We start from the raw sequence: 19,189 nt of genomic DNA, 5'->3' as shown, positions 1-19,189 counted from the left end.
ATTGCACTCCGGCCTGGGAGACAAAGTGAGACCCTATTTGAAACAAACAACAACAACAACAAACAAACCCAGAGGATCCTGAGGCCATGACTACTGAGGCATTGAGCTGGACCTGGTCAGCACTGCCTGCCGTGAGTCTGCCACATGGCGGGTAGACAGCTTTGGGTACTGAAGGTGGCAGGAGCTGCTTGTAAGTGCCTTTAGGGGCTTCACTTCATGCCCCTGGAAGTGAAGACCCAAAGGGAAGTCATGACTGCTGGCCTTCTCAGCTGACCATTGACTGGCAGCAGTTTCCTGTGTCCCTTGGTCTGGCAGGAGGCCTGAGTTAGATTTGGAGTGCCTTGCCATGGATGCCACACTTCCCTTCCTACCTGTCATTACCGAACCATGCCCAGTCCCAAGGCACAGTGTTGGAAGGATTTCTACCTCCCACCCAGTGAGTCACACGCACCTAGGGACAGGTGTGTCAGAGAGGTCCAGCAGCTCAGACACGGGGACGGGGCCTTCAGCTGCTGGAGAAAGGCGTCACTGTTTTCTTTTAAAAAATTGGGATAAAAACTGTCCAGGCACAGTGGCTCATGCTTGTAATCCCAGCACTTTGGGAGGCCGAGGCGGGCGGATCAGCTGAGGTCAAGAGTTCAAGACCAGCCTGGCCAAAATGGTGAAACCCTGTCTCTACTAAAAATACAAAAATTAGCTGGGCATGGTGGCGGGTGCCTGTAATCCCAGCTACTCAGGAGACTGAGGCAGGAGAATCGCTTGAACCTGGGAGGCGGAGGTTGCGGTGAGCCAAGATTGTGCCATTGCACTCCAGCCTAGGGGACAAGACCGAGACTTTGTCGCAAATAAATAAATAAATAAATAAATAGGGGTAAAAACCACATAATGTAAAATTTAACATCTTAGCGCCCCCCTCCTTTTTTTTTTTTTTGAGACAGGGTCTCACTCTGTCACCGAGGCTGGAGTGCAGTGGTGCCATCTCGGCTCACTTCAGCCTCCACTTCTCGGGCTCAAGTGAGCCTCCTGCCTCAGCCTGCAGTGTAGCTGGGATTACAAGCATGTGCCACCATGCCTGGTTAATTTTTTATGTTTTTGTAGAGACAGGTCCCACTATGTTGCTCAGGCTGGTCTCGAACTCCTGGCCTCAAGTGATCCTCCTGCCTCAGCCTCCCAAAGTGCTGGGATTACAAGTGTGAGCCACAGTGCCCAGCCCCATCTTAACCTTTTAAAAGTGTACACTCAGTAGTGTTAAGTATATTCACGTTGTTGTGAGACAGATCTCCAGGACGTTTCCATCTAGCAAAACTGAGATTCATCATCCACTAAATAACACCTCCTGCCCCTCAGCCCTTGACAGCCACCATTGTACTTTCTGTCTCCATGAATCTGAGTATTTGAGGGTCCTAATATCAGTGGAATCATACAGGATTTGTCTTTTTGTGTGTGTGTGTGTGATGGAGTCTCACTGTGTCATCCAGGCTGGAGTGCAGTGGCATGATCTCAACTCACTGCAAACTCCACCTCCTGGGTTCAAGCGATTAGCTATTCTCCTGCCTCAGCCTCCCAAGTAGCTGGGACTACAAGCACGTGCCACCACACTCAGCTAATTTTTGTATTTTTAGTAGAGATGGACTTTCTCCATGTTGGCCAGTCTGGTGTCAAACTCCTGATCTCAGGTGATCCATTCTCCTTGGCCTCCCAAAGCGCTGGGATTACAGATGTGAGCCACTGCACCTGGCCACAGGATTTGTCTTTTTGTGCCTGGCTCATTTCACTGAGCACAGTGTCCTCAGGGTCCATCGATGCTGTAGTGTGTGTCAGAACGTCCCTCCTCTTTAAGGCTGAATAGTATTCTGTGCTATATAATGCGTAGACACCACCTTCTGTCTATGTATTATCCATCACTGGGCATTTGGGTTGCTTCCACCTTTTGGCTTTTGTGAGTAATGCTGCTACAGTTATGAGTGTACAGATGTCTCTTGGAGACCCTGCTTTGGATTCTCTGGGATATATACCCAGAAGTGGAGTTGCTGAAACATGCGGTAATCCTACTTTTAATTTCTGAAGAGCCTCCAGTTTTCCACAGCAGTTGTGCCATTTTAGCCCTTTTGAACCCCTGCATTTGTGCCTTCCTCTCTTGGTTGACTCTTGGTGCATCTGTAAGGTATCACCGTCCCTGAAGACAAAAGAGAGAACTGAGGCCAGACTTATCCAAAGCTGTCCAGCAACCTGCTGGCAGAGCTAAGCCCAGAATCGAGGCCACCTGCCTCCCTGCTGAGACTCAGTCCCCGCCAGACACTGTCACCCTCACCCCCTAACACACATAGACCCCGTGCTGTGGGATTGTGGCCCAGCAAAAAGAAGCCCCACCAAGAGGCAGCCAGAGGTGGGGAGACTCGGAGAGGGAGGGTTTGGATTCCCGGGTGACTTGACTGCCAGGATCAGGGTCCTTCCTTGTAGAGGTCGGGGCTCAGAGGGCCTTTCCCACTTCCATCTGGGCTCACAAACCCTAGTATTGCAGAGTCTGGACAGTGAAAATGAGTGAAGTGAGCTGGGGCATTGCCAGGGTGCGCAGGGCCTGTGCTGAGGTGGAGAGCTGTTCCTCAACCATGTGGGCACGTGGGCCCAGCACAGCCAGCTCTTCTGTTTGTTCAAGATGAACAGAAAGTCTAGTCTTTTATGAGAATTGCCTGATTTTATTTTATTTTAGTTTTTGAGACAGGGTCTCTCACTCTGTCGCCCAGGCTGGAGTGCAGTGGTATGATCATAGCTCACTGTAGCCTCCATCTCCTGGGTTTAAGCAGTCCTCTTGCCTCAGCCTCCTGAGTATCTGGGACCACCACTCCTGGCTAAGTTTTTTAAAATTATTTTTTGTAGAGGTGGGGTCTTGCTATGTTGCCCAGGCTGGTCTCAAACTCCTGGCCTCAAGGGATCCTCCCACCTTGGCCTCCCAAAGCACTGGGATTACAGGTGTGAGCCACTGTGCCCAGCTGGAATTGACTGATTTTAAACAAATACTTCTGATGTGGGGCTTCCAGTGTGACGTTTGAGTTGGTTTCTCCTTATCTTCATTTAAGTGAAAGGGAAACTGGGCCCAGGGGAAGGTAGAGGGACCCGGGCCTCCCGCCTACAAGCCTCAGTTCTCCTGGGACAGAAGCAGGTTCTCAGGGGTGTATGGTCCTCACCCCTGTCCATTCTCAAGCTTCCCAGGACCCTCATCTGGTGGGATCCTGGGAGCTGATGGCACCAACTGTCACTGAAGTCAGCTCCTGCCCTGGTGTCCTGTCTAGCAGGGCCCCAGGGCCATTGTCAATGATGGCAGCAGTGGGCATTGGAACCCACGTCTGTTCTGACTCCAGAGTCCTTGCCTCTAACCTCAGCACCATGTTTCTCTCCACCCCAGGATCTCCATCCACATACAAGAGATGGATACTCCTGGGGAGATGCTGATGACAGGCAGGGGCAGCCTTGGACCCACCCTCACCACAGAGGCTCCAGCAGCTGCCCAGCCAGGCAAGCAGGGCCCACCTGGGACCGGGCGCTGCCTCCAAGCCCCTGGGACTGAGCCCGGAGAACAGACCCCTGAAGGAGCCAGAGAGCTCTCCCCGCTGCAGGAGAGCAGCAGCCCCGGGGGAGTGAAGGCAGAGGAGGAGCAAAGGGCTGGGGCCGAGCCTGGCACGAGACCAAGCTTGGCCAGGAGCGACGACAATGACCATGAGGTTGGGGCCCTGGGCCTGCAGCAGGGCAAAAGCCCAGGGGCGGGAAACCCTGAGCCTGAGCAGGACTGTGCAGCCAGGGCTCCGGTGAGAGCCGAAGCAGTAAGGAGGACGCCCCCAGGCGCCGAGGCTGGCAGCGTGGTTCTGGGTAAGTGGGGCTGTTGCCTGGCTAGACACGAGCCCTGAGGGGAGGGAGTTTGGAGCCCCTACTCCTGGGGAGTCTTCCTGTAGCTTCCAGGGGTAGATCATATGAGTCTGGGGGCGTCCAAGAGTCGGGAACATCTCCAGGTACATCCTGGGGCTGGAGACCAAGGCGCAGAGATGTGGGGCCTGAACTTGGGCTGGCTGCAGGGGTAAGGGAGAGGGGACACGTGTGGCCCACCTGGGTACATTTCCTTTTTTGGAGACAGGGTCTTGCTCAGTTGCCCAGGCTGGAGTCCAGTGGCATGATCATAGTCCCCTGCAGGCTTGACCCAGGTTCAAGTGATCCTCCAGCCTTGGCCTCCCAGAGCTTTGGGATTGCAGGCATAAGCCGCTGTGCCTGGCCACTGGGGAGATTTCTTACCGCCACCTGCCCACCTGAGCTTGCCACCATGAGTCTCATTTTGGATTGAGAGAGAGAAAGCTCTGTTAAAAAGCGAAGACATGAATTGGTGTCTGTGACCACTGTCAGCCATTCCCACCCACCCGGGCTAGTGACCCAGGGTGTGTTCTTATGATCTAAAAGCCCTCAACCCCTCCAGCCCTAGGGTCACACCCTCCTTGGTCTGAGAATTGTCCATGGACCACTGTCGGTGTTCCCGGTAGTTGGAGAGCAGGCAAAGTGCTCCCATGGCGAGCACTGAACAAACGCTAGCCCGAGCCAACTTCCTTCCAGCCCTTGGTGCACAACCGGTTCATACCACTGCACTTGCTGTGTGTTCTAGATTCTGTTTTATTCATTTAGTCTATTTCCTTTAACATTTCTAGGTATTCATATCACCTCTGAAGGACAAGATTAAAATAAAACAACCCTAAACCATTAAAAAACAAACAAACAAGCAAACCTTTCCAAGTGCTGGCCGTCCTCTATTTCCCTTGCCGACAGATCCCCTGTCCACCCCCTCCCCAATCCTGTGCCCCGGGGCCTGCCCCTCTGGCTCCATCACGGGCTGTCATGCTGAGCTTCTGGTTGGGCTCAGCTGGCAGGAGATGGAGGGTGAGAGGAGAGAGGGTGGATGTTTATTTCCCCAGCTGCCTCCCTCTCATAACACCCTCACGAGTTTCCACAGCCCTGACTTTACAGTCCCTTTAAAAATAGTGGTGTCACTAACTGCCCCATCACCTTGTCCACATGGGCCCTCTGTTTCCTGTGGGCCACACAGATCCACTAGGATCACCTTCTAGACGTCATGAACAGACTGGATAGAACTTCTCGGCCTTGCCAAGGGCACTGTCCTGGGTGCCGGGAGACCTGGGTTTGAGTGCTGTCTGTCACGGGCTCCCTTCTCTGCCGAATGGATGGCTCTACTGAGATGGTTTGGAGAAAAGGTTTCAAATACCAGGGCTGTACGTAGGGCCTGGTGGACCAAGAGAAGCTAAGTGGGTCTGGCACAGGTGACCGAGAGGTGTGGGCTGCACAGAGGAGGCTCACAGGTCCTTATTGCCTCCTGAGCAGATGACAGTCCGGCCCCACCAGCTCCTTTTGAACACCGGGTAGTGAGCGTCAAGGAGACCTCCATCTCTGCGGGTTACGAGGTGTGCCAGCACGAAGTCTTGGGAGGGTAGGTGGGCATCTGCCTTGGTGGGGGGGCTTAGAGCAGGAGTCACGGGGCAGGGTCGGGACCACCTGGAGAACTGGGGTGGGTGCTGCAGGATGACTCTCTCTCGAGCTGATGGAGCCAAGGCTGGGGTGGGACATCCTGTACAGCATGGGGTGCATGGTGGCCCACAGAGTAGGGGAAAGAGAATAGCTTGAGAGGACACGAGAGCCCACGTGGCATCTGGGAGGGGAGGCTCAGGAGGGCGGGCACCCTGTGGGTATGGGAGGCACAGCCTGGAGGTGGCCGGAAAGCCGACATGAGGTGGGGTGAGGAGAAGCTTCTTTAGGGTGGATAGCCCAGGTGGTGTGGGGTGAGGGGATGTTCCCTGGGATGCAAGATGGCCCAGGTGGTGTGGGGTGAGGGGATGTTCCCTGGGGTGCAGGATGGCCCAGGTGGTGTGCGGTGAGGGGGATGTTCCTTCAGGTGCAGGATGGCCTCAGTGGTGTGGGGTGAGGAGATGTTCCCTGGGGTACAGGATGGCCTGGGTGGTGTGGGGTGAGGGGATGTTCCCTGGGGTGCAGGATGGCCTGAGTGGTGTGGGGTGACGGGATGTTCCCTGGGGTGCAGGATGGCCTGGGTGGTGTGGGGTGAAGGGGATGTTCCTTCGGGTGCAGGATGGCCTCAGTGGTGAGGGATGAGGGGATGTTCCCTGGGATGTGGAATGGCCTGGGTGGTGTGGGGTGAAGAGTTGCTTTGCAGGTTTCGGGATAGCCAGCAGGGTTTTGGGGTGATGACAGGCTGCACTCTGGGATGTAGGATGGTCCACATGGCCTGTGTGTGGATGAGTCGGACCCAGAAGTCCAGGGATGGGTGTGGGATGAGCCTCTGGGCTCTCAGCCTGCCGTGTGGCTATGTCTCTGCAGGGGCCGGTTTGGCCAGGTCCACAGGTGCACAGAGAAGTCCACAGGCCTCCCACTGGCTGCCAAGATCATCAAAGTGAAGAGCGCCAAGGACCGGGTGAGGCGTCTGCCTGGGCCAGGTCCCTGTGGCCACCCTCAGGATTCCTTTCCTTCCCTCAGGGCCCCCAGGCTCCCATGCTGAGCTGGAAATGCTACTTATTCCTGCTCTTTTCCAGAATTCCCACCCTCCAGTCAGGCAGTCCCCTTCACAGCCCTGGGTCCAGACCCACCCTCCATGCGCAGGTGTCCAGGCACAGCTCTGTAGAGCTGCCTGTGGGGCCTGGGGCAAGAAGGTCCTGTCCTTGTTGGGCCTTAGGTTTCCTGTCTGTGAGATGAGTGGGTCACACTCAGGCCCTTTGTGTTGTAGAATCTGGTTTGGGTGTTGAGTCAGGGAGACCTGGTGTGAGAATAGGAAACTAAGGAAGAATGAGGAGTTATGTGTCTGTCTTGGGAGGTCAGCTGGCTCCTCTTCCTGACTCATTCGCTTGGAAATCCCTCTGTCCTCTGGTTCCCCCAAGGAGGACGTGAAGAACGAGATCAACATCATGAACCAGCTCAGCCACGTGAACCTGATCCAGCTCTATGACGCCTTCGAGAGCAAGCACAGCTGCACCCTCGTCATGGAGTAGTGAGTATCAGAGGCGGGGCGGCCGCCTCGGCTCAAGCCAGGGCTCAGTGCTGGGGCTTAGAGCCTTCATTCGAGGCAAAGCCCTCTCTCTCCTTTCCCCTTCCTGGCACGTCCAGGGCCGTGTCATCCTGTCTTCTCTGGCTTGGCTATTTGACCTCCAATACGGAATGTGGAGGACAAAGCAACTTTGTCACAAACCAGTGGCCAGTGAGCCTGATTTGACCTGCCGGTGTATGTATGTCAATTGACCTATACTACTTTCAGTGATTTTTTGAAAATTAAATTAAATTGAAACTTTTTTTAGAGACAAGGTCTTACTCTGTCACCCAGGCTGGAGTGCAGTGGTGTGATCACAGCTCACTGCAGCCTTGAACTCCCAGACTCCAGTGATCCTCCCACTGTAGCCTCCCATGAAGCTGTGACCACAGGCGTGTGCCACAATGCCCAGCTAATTTTTAAATTTTTTGTAGAGATGAGGTCTTGCTATGTCGCCCAGGCTGGTCTTGAAATCCTGAACTCAAGTGATACTTCTGCCTCAGCTTCCCAAAGTGCTGGGATTACAGGTGTGAGCCACCACACTCTGCCTATTTTTGGCAATGTGGGATTTGTTGTTAACCATTGGAAATTAGGAAGCTTCACATTAAAACCTAGATATCTGGCTTTTCTTGAAAACGTAAAAGATGTAGTAAATGCCGGGCCTGCCTTTCCAAGTGGAAGTGATGTGTGGGAGCTCCCAGGGGTTGCTGTTTGTATACAGGGTGACCAGGCTTCCTTTGCCACAATCCCCAAAACCAACCGCCCCAGTGCTGGGGCCAAGGGCTCAGAGGCCGTTCGTATTTGTGCTTGTGTTGCTGTTTTCCTTATGGGCAGAGCTGAAGAGAGTAAAACATTTGTCATGTCATGTCCTTATTGAAAGTGGAAAAAGAAAAGATAAGCGAAAGACTATGTGTCTTCAGAACATGTTTGCTTCATGTATGGCCTTATTGGCCCATTTAGGCTTATGCCACAAAGGTCTGAGTTGGCCTCCATAGGTGAATGAGTTCACAGCCCTGGTCAGAATCATCCAGAGTGTGCCTGGATCATCAACACTGATGGCCATCCCCTCTTCCCTTTGACCTGTCACTTCCTTTTTACCACGCCTAATCTTTGCTGGGAGCGGACTGGAGCAAAGGTCCCAATAAAACCCCAATGGCAGGCCCGGCGGGGTGGCTCATGCCTATAATCTCAGCACTTTGGGAGGCCGAGGTGGGTGGATCACATGAGGTCAGGAGTTCGAGACAAGGCTGACCGACATGGTGAAACCCTGTCTCTATTAAAAATACAAAAATTAGCCGGGTGTGGTGGTGAGCACCTAGAATCCCAGCTACTTGGAAAGCTGAGGCAGGAGAATCACTTGAACCCAGGAGACGGAGGTTGCAGTGAGCAGAGATCGCGCCACTGCACTCCAGCCTGGGCGACAGGGTGAGACTCTGTCTAAAAACAAAACACACAAAAAACCCAAGGGCAGTGGCAGCAGCCCTGTGACCCATGGGGTGTGATGGTGGGCCTACCCGGGCTGGCCTCTTTTGGCCCTATAATGACAGTGGACAAGCCCTGAAGAGCCTTGCTTAGGCTGGTGCCTGCCTCTCCCTTTGCTCTGGCAGCGTGGACGGGGGTGAGCTCTTCGACCGGATCACAGATGAGAAGTACCACCTGACTGAGCTGGATGTGGTCCTGTTCACCAGGCAGATCTGTGAGGGTGTGCATTACCTGCACCAGCACTACATCCTGCACCTGGACCTCAAGGTGGGTTCTGCCCTGGGCATGCGGTAGGGGCCCCTGGTGTCCTAGCCCCTGGTGTGCTCTCACCATTGAGAGCTCTATCCACAGACAGTCCCAGCTTCCATTCCTGGCTCTCTGTCATTTTGTAGTTCTGGAGTCTGGGACAGGCCACTCTTGCTGCCTCTTGGGGCTGTAGTTCTTCCATCTGGATAATGGTACCTCTTTAAGTATTATTTGAAGATTAAGTGAAACAATGAGCTTTTCTTCTTTAAAAATATCTTTAAGATTACTTTTTTTAAAAGTTCAAAAGGGAACATAGGCTTTTGGTAACAACTATAGACAACAGAGTAGTGTGTAAAATACACAGTGAAAGTTCCTCCCGCCAGGCCTCCGTGCTGAAGGGACTTCTCTGTGAGCAAGCTGGCATGACTCACAGACACACAAAAGGAGATCCTACGATGCATTCTTCCCTCCCTCCCTCCCCCTCTCTCTCTTTCTTTTCTTTCTTTCTCTCTCTCTTTCTTTTCTTTCTTTCTTTCTTTCTTTCTTTCTTTCTTTCTTTCTTTCTTTCTTTCTTTCTCTTTCTTCTTTCTTTCTTTCTCTCACTTTCTTTTTCTTTCTCTCTCTCTTTTCTCTCTCTCTCTCTCTTCTCTCCTCTCTTTCTTTTTTGGAGACAGGGCCTCTCTCTGTTGCCCAGGCTGGAGTGCAGTGGTGCCATCATATCTCACTGCAGCCTGGACCTCCCAGGCTTAAGTGATCCTCAGTCTCCCAAGTAGCTAGGACTACAGGCACGTGCCACCACACTTGGCTAATTTTTGTATTTTGTATAGAGACAAGGATTCACCATGTTGCCCAGGCTGGTCTTGAACTCCTGGACTCAAACAATCCTGCCTCAGCCTCCCAAAGTGCTGGGATTACAGGCATGAGCCACCACATCTAGCCCAGATGGCTGCAAATGCCATTAATTCATTCCTTTTTATGGCTGAGTAGTATATGGTACTGGCATAAAAATAGGTGCTGAGTGGTATATGGTACTGGCATAAAAATAGGCACATAGACCAATGGAACATAATCGAGAACCCAGAAATAAACCCTAATACTTACAGCCAACTGACTGACAAAGCAAACAAAAACAAGTGAAGAAATGACACCCTATTCAACAAATGGTGCTGGGATAATTGGCAAGCCACATGTAAGAGAATGAAACTGGATCCTCATCTCTCACCTTATACAAAAATCAACTCAAGATGGATCAAGGACTTAAATCTAAGGCCTGAAACTAAAAATTGTAGAAGATAACATTGGAAAAAATCCTTCTAGACATTGGCTTAGGCAAGGATTTCATGAGAAAGAACCCAAAAGCAAATGCAATAAAAACCAAATGTTTGAAGAAGAATTAACACCTTTACAAATTCTTCCAAAAATAGAAGAGGAGGGAACACTTGCTTCTCATTTTATGAGGCTAATCTTATCCTGATACCAAAATCAAAGACATCACAAGGAAAGAGGGCTACAGACCAAAATCCCTTATGGATATAGATGCAAAAATTCTCAATAAAGTATTAGCAAACTGAAAAAAACATATAAAAAGGATTATATTCATGACAAAGTGGAATTTATCCCAAGAATGCAAGGTTGGTTTAACATATGAAAATCAACCAACGTAATGTGCCATATTAATAGAATAAAGGATGAAATCATGTAATCATTTTAATAGATGAGAAAAAATAATTGACAAAATCCAAAAACTTTTCATGATGAAAATAATAAACAAATGAGGAACAGAACTTCCTCAACCTGATAAAGGCCATTTGTGAAAAACCCACGGCTGACACTATAGTTTGTAGTAGGAGACTGAATGTTTTCTCCTTAAAATCAGGAATAAGACAAGGATATCTGTTCTTGCAACTTGTATTAAACATTTTACTGGAGGCTATCACTAGGGCAATTAGGCAAGAAAATAAAAGGCATTCAGATTGGGAAGGAAGTAAAACTGTCTCTATTTGCAAATGACATGCTCTTGTATATAAAAAATCTTAAAGAGAGGAGACTATTAGGATTAATAAATTCATCAAGGTTGCAGTATACAAGACAAATATACAAAAATCAATTGTATTTCTAAATACTGGGACTGAACAATCTGTAAATAAAATCAAGAAAATAATTTCATTTGTGACAATATCAAAAGAAAAAATACACTTAGAAATATACTTAGAAAAAAATTAACAAAATAAGTGCAAGACATTCTCTGAAAACTGCAACAAAATGTTAAGATAATTCAAAGACCTAAATAAATGGAAAGGCATGCCATGGTCATGGATTGGAAAATTTAATATTGTTAAGGTGACAATACTCCCCCATTGATCTATAGATTCAACATAATTCTTATCAAAGTCATAGCTGGCTTCTTTCCAGATATTAATGAAATCCTAAAATTCAGATGGGAATTCAAGGGACCTAGAATAACAAAAACAATCTTGAAAAAGAACGAATTTGGAGGACTAACTTTTCCCAATTTCGAAACTTTCTACAATGCTACAGAAACCAAAACAACATATTACTAATGTAAGGTTAGATATGTGCATCAAATTAATACACTTGAGAGTCTAGACATAAACCATTACATTTATGGTCAATTGATTTGTGACAATGGTGCTATGACAATTCAGTAGAAAATTATAGTCTTTTCAACAATTGTGCTGGGACCCCATGCTAGGGAGCTACATGTAAAAGAACGAAGTTGGACCCTTACCTCATACCATATACAAAAATTAATTCAAAATGGATTGTAGACGTAAATGTAAGAGCTAAAACTATAAAATTGTTAGAAGAAAACATAGTAATAAATCCTTATGACCTTGGATTAGGCAATGGTTTCTTAGATATGACACTAAAAGTATAATTAAAAAAAGATAAATTAGACTTCATCAAAATGAAAAAAATCTCATACTTCAAAGGATACCATGAGAAAAGCAAAATAATAGCTCACAGAATGGGAGAAAATATTTCCAAATCATATATCAGATAAAGGATTTGTATCTACAACATATAACAAACTCTTATAACTCAACAATAGAAAGAAATAACCCAATTAAAAAATGGTCAAAGGATTTGAATAGATATTTATCCAATGAAAACATACAATTGCCACTAAGCACATGAAGTGATTCTCAGCATCATTAGTCACTAGGGAATTGTAAATCAAAATCAGAATGAGATACTATTTCATATCCACTAGACTGACTACAATAAAAAGTAAAAATGACAGACAATAAAAAGTGTTAAAGTCTGGGCACGGTGGCTCATGCCTGTAATCCCAGCACTTTGGGAGGCTGAGGCAGGTGGATCACCTGAGCTCTGGAGTTTGAGACCAGCCTGACCAACATGGAGAAGCCCCATATCTACTAAAAATACAGAATTATCTGGGTGTCGTGGCACATGCCTGTAATCCCAGCTACTCGGGAGGCTGAGGCAGGAGAATCACTTGAACCTGGGAGGTGGAGGTTGCGGTGAGTGGAATCAGGGCACTGCACTCCAGCCTGGGTGACAAGAGCGAAACCCCATCTCAAAAAAAAAAAAAAAAAAAAAAAGCATTAGCTAGGATATGGGAAAATTGGAACCCTCATACATTGCTGGTGGGGTTGTAAAATGTGCATTCGCTTTTTAAAAAGTTTGGCAGTTCCTAAAAATGCTAAACATAGAATTACCATATAACCCAGCAATTTTACTCCTAGCTATACCCCTAAGAGAATTAAAACATAAGTTGACACAAAAACTTGCACACAAATGTTTTTAGCAGCATTACTTATAATAGCCAAAAGTGTAAACAACCCAGATATTCATTAATTTTATTAGTTAACGGATAAACAAAATATGGTCTAATCCATACAATGGAATATTATTTAGCCATGAAAAGGAATGAAGTGCTGATACCTGCTACACAACACGGATAAACCTTGAAAACATTCTGGTAAGTGAAAGAAATCAGACATGAAAGGCCATAGGTTTTATGATTCCATTTATATGAAATGTCCAGAATAGGCAAATCCACAGAGAAAGAGAATACATTAATGATTGCCATGGGGTGGGAAGTGAGGAAAGAATGGACAGGAACTGATGATGGGTATGTTTTTTTTTTTTTTTTGAGGTGATGAAAATGTTCCAAAATTAGATAGTGATATCATTACACAACTCTGTGAATATACTAAAAATAATTGAATCGCACACTTTAAAATGGTGAGGGGCTCATGCCTGTGATCCCAGTACTTTGGGAAGCTGAGGCAGGCGGATCACCTGAGGTCGGGAGTTTGAGACCAGCCTGGCCAACATGGTGAAACCCCGTCTCAACTAAAAATACAAACAAATTTTCTGGGTGTGGTGGCCCACACCTGTAATCCCAGCTACTCGGGAGGCTGAGGCAGGAGAATCACTTGAACCTGGGAGGCGGAGGTTGCAGTGAGCCGAGATCGTGTCACTGCCCTCCAGCCTGGGCAACAAGTGAAACGCTGTCCCCACCCCCACCCCAAAAAAGGTGAGTTTTATGGTAAAAATCAGTATTATTTGTATTACTTATAATGTTATAAAATTTAAGTTCACCTGTTTCTTTTGACCTTTTTATTTTTAATTTTTTTATTATTATTTTTTTTATTGATCATTCTTGGGTGTTTCTCACAGAGGGGGATTTGGCAGGGTCATAGGACAATAGTGGAGGGAGGGTCAGCAGATAAACAAGTGAACAAAGGTCTCTGGTTTTCCTATGCAGAGGACCCTGCGGCCTTCCGCAGTGTTTGTGTCCCTGGGTACTTGAGATTAGGGAGTGGTGATGACTCTTAACGAGCATGCTGCCTTCAAGCATCTGTTTAACAAAGCACATCTTGCACCACCCTTAATCCATTTAACCCTGAGTGGACACAGCACATGTTTCAGAGAGCACAGGGTTGGGGGTAGGGTCACGGATCAACAGGATCACAAGGCAGAAGAATTTCTCTTAGTACAGAACAAAATGAAAAGTCTCCCGTGTCTACCTCTTTCTACACAGACATGGCAACCATCCGATTTCTCAATCCTTTCCCCGCCTTTCCCCCCTTTCTATTCCACAAAACCGCCATTGTCATCATGGCCCGTTCTCAATGAGCTGTTGGGTACACCTCCCAGACGGGGTGGTGGCTGGGCAGAGGGGCTCCTCACTTCCCAGTAGGGGCGGCCGGCCAGAGGCGCCCCTCACCTCCCGGACGGGGCGGCTGGCCGGGCGGGGGGCTGACCCCCCCACCTCCCTCCTGGACGGGGAGGCTGGCCGGGCGGGGGGCTGACCCCCCCACCTCCCTCCCGGACGGGGCGGCTGGCCGGGCGGGGGGCTGACGCCCCCACCTCCTTCCCTGACCGGGCGGCTGGCCAGGCAGAGGGGCTCCTCACTTCCCAGTAGGGGCGGCCGGGCAGAGGCGCCCCTCACCTCCCGGACGGGGCGGCTGGCCGGGCAGGGGGCTGACCCCCCCACCTCCCTCCCGGACGGGGCGGCTGGCCGGGCGGGGGGCTGACCCCCCCACCTCTCTTTTGACCTTTTTAAATGTACATTCTAGAAAACTTTAAATTACTATATATGTGGCTCACATTATATTTTTATTGGACAGTGTTATTCTAGATCTTATATAGAAGACAGAGATTTTTAAACACCATTGTCTCACACCTATCTGAGGAATTGTACGACCCCATTGTAACATAAATAACAATGAAAACTTCTGTTGGGAGAAACAGTAGCTGACATTTGCTTTGGAAGCTGTAAAGTGTTTCATGCATGTTATGTCATTTTATCCTCACACCCTCTGGGGGGACAGACAGGAAGAGGTTATTACTCCCGTTTTACATATGGAGACATTGAGTCTTCAGGAATGGGGAGGGACTCATCTCGGGCTACAGAACCAGGTAATGAGCCCCTGGGCCTCAGGCACTGGACCCTGGGTCTGCAAGTCCTGTCTATCATAAGCCCTACATCTTCACTCAGCTTCTCTCCCCAAGCCCCCAACACACATACCCCCAAATTTGTCATGCATGAGCAGCGAGAATCCTTCCAGACTCCCTCAGGGCCTCAGAGCTGATCCAAATGCCCTAAGAGGAGAGGCGTGCCAAGGCTGCCACCCTCATGCCATGGGCCACAGCTGTCACTGCAGAATGGCAGGTGGACATTCAGCAGCTCTGCTCTCCTTAACCAACCAGTGATGCTTTGGTCTCACCCCAGAGGTTCTGATGTAATTGGTCAGGATTGAGGCCTCGGCACTGGGACTTTTTCTTTTTCTTTTTTTTAAAATTCTCTTAGCATTCCAGTATAACATTGGGATTTTAAAAGCTCCCCTGATGATTCCAATGTACAGCCAGGGTTGGGAACCCAGCCCCATACAAGCAGCTCATGGGCCAATTATATATCACAGAGGTATTCTGTTGGGTTCTGAGACGTGAGTTTAGATTTCGTTTAGTTGTTAACATTTAAAAGCATGGAATTTTCACATAAAAACCTGAATTCCTAGCTAGACATGGTGGCTCACGCCTGTAAGCCCAGCATTTTGGGAGGCTGAGGCTGGAGGATCTCTTGAGCCCAGGAATTCGAGACAGGCCTGGGCAACATGGCGAGACCCCATCTCTGTTTTTTAAATTAAAAACAAAACTGACCAAACAAAAAACCCCTGAATTCCCGGCTTCTCTTGAGGACTGAAAAACTCTGGCGTTGTGTCTGCACTCCTACATGGTGACCAGTGTCTGGTACTGGGTAGTGCTGTCCCTTTACACAGGCTGGGAGCCTCGAGTTCCCCACACTCCACACCAATCCTTATTGTCTCACCAGCCCCTTCATGTATTTCCATTATCTATCCAGCCCTTGCAGGGCTGCCCTGAGCCATTCATGTCCCTTGAAGGCTGGAAAACAGAGGCCTATAGACAAGTGTGGCAGCTGCAGACCTCCTCAGCTATTGCTTGGGCTAAGCAGACTTCTTTCTTTCCCAGCCGGAGAACATATTGTGCGTCAATCAGACAGGACATCAAATTAAGATCATTGACTTTGGGCTGGCCAGAAGGTAAGGGGGTTTTATTTAGATACCTTAACAAAATTCCTTGGGACTCTTTGTGGCTCTCTGGGTATGGTTACTCCTGACCCAGCTAATGCTTGAGTTTTGGAACTGATGCAAGAAAGCTCTTGTGTGCAGAAGCTGGTGGCCTTTGACTTGCAGACAGGCCTTGTTGCTCTTGCATGGGCTGGCTTTGTGCTGTGGGCTCTGCTTCTTCCTAAAAGGCTATGGAATTAACTGAACTTCACTCCACCTGTCAGAAGAGAGGAGAGTAATGGTGAAGGGGGCTGCTGAGCGAGGTGCTGGGCTGCTTAGTTCTATGGGTTCCCCAGGCATCCTGGGGCCAGGAGGTGCTGGGCTATGTGATGCATCTGTCACCATCCCTGCCCTCCAGGAAATGACCAGGTTAAATACAAAAAGTATGTGACAGTGTTGGGTGGCGCCATGGGTAGGTGTTTCTGTAACCACTCAGGACTGGTTTACATCTTGGTGAAATGGTGATATAATACATTACCTGCTGGCATGGGGTGGTTATGAGGGTTAAATGAGAAAATACACAGACAGTGTGGACCCATCCTATCCAGGAGGTTAGGTTCTCAAGTTTCAGGGCATAAAGTAAACATTGTAGGCCCAGCACAGTGGCTAATGCTTATAATCCCAACACTTTTGGAAGGCCAAGGAGGGAGGATCTCTTGACCCCAGGAGTTCGAGACCAGCCTGGGCAACATAGCAAGACCTCATCTCTACAAAAAATACAAAAATTAGCCCAGCATGGTGGTGTCTCAGCTACTTGGGAGGCTGAGGTGGGAGGATCACTTGAGCCTGCAGTGAGCCAAAATCACACCATTACACTCCAGTCTGGGCAGTAGAGCTAGACCCTGTCTAAAAATAAATAATAAATAAACATTGTATATTATTTATTATTATTATTTTGAGATGGAGTCTTGCTCTGTTGCCCAGACTGGAGTGCAGTGGTGCAATCTCTGTTCACTACAAACTCTGCCTCCCGGATTCTAGCAATTCACCTGCCTTAGCCTCCCAAGTAGCTGGGATTACAGGCACCTGCCACCACACGTGGCTAATTTTTATATTTTTGGTAGAAATGGGGTTTCACTAAGTGGGTCAGACTGGTCTCAAACTCCTGACCTCAAGTGATCCTCCTGCCTCAGACTCCCAAAGTACTGGGATTACAGGCGTGAGCCACCACATCAGGCCCATTGTATATGATGTTAAAAATCTCATAGTCTCTTAAAATGCCTGAAGCCTAGTGCAGTGTGGCTAATGTTGCTGTGTAGCCCAGGGGTGCCACACTACCCATGGCGCCACCCAACACTGTCACATACTCACTTTTTGTATTTAAACTGGTCATTTCCTGGAGGGCAGGGGTGGTGACAGATGCATCGCATAGCCTAGCATGTCCTAGCCCCAGGAGGCCTGCGGAACCCACAGAACTGAGCAGCCCAGCACCCCACTCAGTGGCCCCCTTCACCATCACCCTACTCTCTTCACAGATAGGTGCTGTGAAGTCCAGTCACATGTGTGCTGAATACTGTGCGCCTGGAGAGCTCCTGCCCACGGCATGCATGCCCAGTGGTGTGGGTTCTTGGCAGTGGTAGTAGCAGACCCTTGGCATTTGGGAAGGCTTCCCCTAAACCTTCAGGCATCCTCAGTTCGTAAACATGGCAGTAGTTGTATGCCCAGCTTCTAGGATTCCTCCAGGATTCTGTTTCCTCCGAGAATGACATTTCTCTGGGAATCACATATCTTCTTTTTTTTTTTTTTGAGACCGAGTCTCATGCTGTCACCCAGGCTGGAGTGCAGTGGCACGATCTCGGCTCACTGCAACCTCCGTCTCCTGGATTCAAGCAATTCTCCTGCCTCCGCTTCCCAAGTAGCTGGGATTACAGGTGGCCGCCACCACGCCCAGCTAATTTTTGTATTTTTAGTAGAGACGGGGTTTCACCATGTTGGCCAGGATGGTCTTGATCTCTTGACGTCGTGATCTGCCTGCCTGGCCTCCCAAAGTGCTGGGATTATAGGTATGAGCCACCACGGCAGGCCGAATCACATATCTTCTAGGTAGGTCTTTGAGCTGCAGCTGAATTTTCAACTCTTCTGGAAGCTCCTTCTCTCTCCTAATGGCTGGCTGTTTTCTTCTTCCTCTTTTTTTTTCAGACAGAGTCTTGCTCTGTCAGGCTCACTGCAACCTCTGCCTCCTGGGTTCAAACAATTTTCCTGCCTCAGCCTCCCGAGTAGCTGGAACTGCAGGTGCCCGCCACCACACCTGGCTAATTTTTATATTTTTAGTAGAGACAGGGTTTCACCATGTTGGCCAGGCTGGTCTTGAACTCCTGACTTCAAGTGATCTGCCCGCCTCAGCCTCCCAAAGTGCTGGGATTACAGGCGTGAGCCACCACGCCTGGCCCTGATGGCTGTTTTCCATGCAGAAGTAGTTTTGTTATTTCATGGCCACGCGGTACCCTCTATCACATCCACGAGTGGAAGGAAACACAGCATCGCCCTTGGATGCAGAGCCGCGCGCCTGAGCTCAGCTCTGCCTTCCAGCACCTGCCTCCCAAGCAGCACCTACACCCTCAGTGCTGGTCTTCCTGGTCACTCCTCCACTGGTTGAAGTGTAAACATTACCCATTTGCAGTGTGATGATGCATTTTCAGTGCCCCATGTGCTGCTAGTGTAACCGCAGGAGGAATTTCACATCATCCCACGAGACTTTCAGGGTCTCTATCACACAGTGTATTGTAGTTCATGAACAGAAAAAAAATCACATTCAATCTATCATGTTAGCAAATTGCTTAGTATTTTCCCTGGTAATGTGCTATAAAATTCAGATGCCTCTCACATGCTTGCACGTTGTATACACTAGGGCAGTGTTTCTCAACCTATTTCATTATCGCTGCCTGCCCTGTAGTGAGCCCTTTTTGACTTTATTTCCCCAATCGCCTAGTCCCCCTATGCCATGAAATTTAATACCACTATCAGTGGTATTAAGTACTGTGTATCTGTTTATGTTCTGTGGCCCTTTGGAGAGCCACAAACCATTGCAATAGCTAAGGTTGTTTTGTCCCCCAAGAACCTATGTTTGTCCCCCATGGGGCAATATTGTCTTCACTGAGAATGCACACGCTGGTGTATGCAGTACACTCTCAAATACCTGATGGCCCACTGCCAAATGAGCATTTGCAGGGACACATTGTGAACACCAAGAAAGAAGCAATCATTGGACACCCCTGAAATCTGGGAAGGCTTTTCTGAGCAGTTGGCAGAGACTGATGGACAGGATTTGCTGTCTGCAGGCAATGCTGCTATGCTG

At 48.9% G+C, this 19,189-nt stretch overlaps 1 protein-coding gene across 3 annotated transcripts in view; it reads left to right on the top strand.

Moving 5' to 3' along the window:
• The window catches only part of MYLK3 (myosin light chain kinase 3), a 64,013-nt gene that overhangs the window by 29,322 nt on the left and 15,502 nt on the right, over window positions 1–19,189 (top strand). For all 3 annotated transcript variants that reach the window (XM_055099278.3, XM_063597584.1, XM_034940098.3), the window contains 6 exons: window positions 3,404–3,864; window positions 5,374–5,479; window positions 6,382–6,475; window positions 6,936–7,045; window positions 8,689–8,830; window positions 15,797–15,867. In XM_055099278.3, coding sequence (XP_054955253.1) covers window positions 3,426–3,864; window positions 5,374–5,479; window positions 6,382–6,475; window positions 6,936–7,045; window positions 8,689–8,830; window positions 15,797–15,867 — 962 coding nt within the window. In that variant the 5' untranslated portion in view covers window positions 3,404–3,425. The remainder of the gene's footprint in view (window positions 1–3,403; window positions 3,865–5,373; window positions 5,480–6,381; window positions 6,476–6,935; window positions 7,046–8,688; window positions 8,831–15,796; window positions 15,868–19,189) is intronic.

The sequence above is a fragment of the Pan paniscus genome, chromosome 18, assembly GCF_029289425.2.
Source record: "Pan paniscus chromosome 18, NHGRI_mPanPan1-v2.0_pri, whole genome shotgun sequence".
In the NCBI taxonomy this organism is placed as follows: domain Eukaryota; kingdom Metazoa; phylum Chordata; class Mammalia; order Primates; family Hominidae; genus Pan; species Pan paniscus.
Note: the sequence above shows the minus strand (reverse complement) of the source record. Positions and strands in the feature narration are given on the sequence as shown.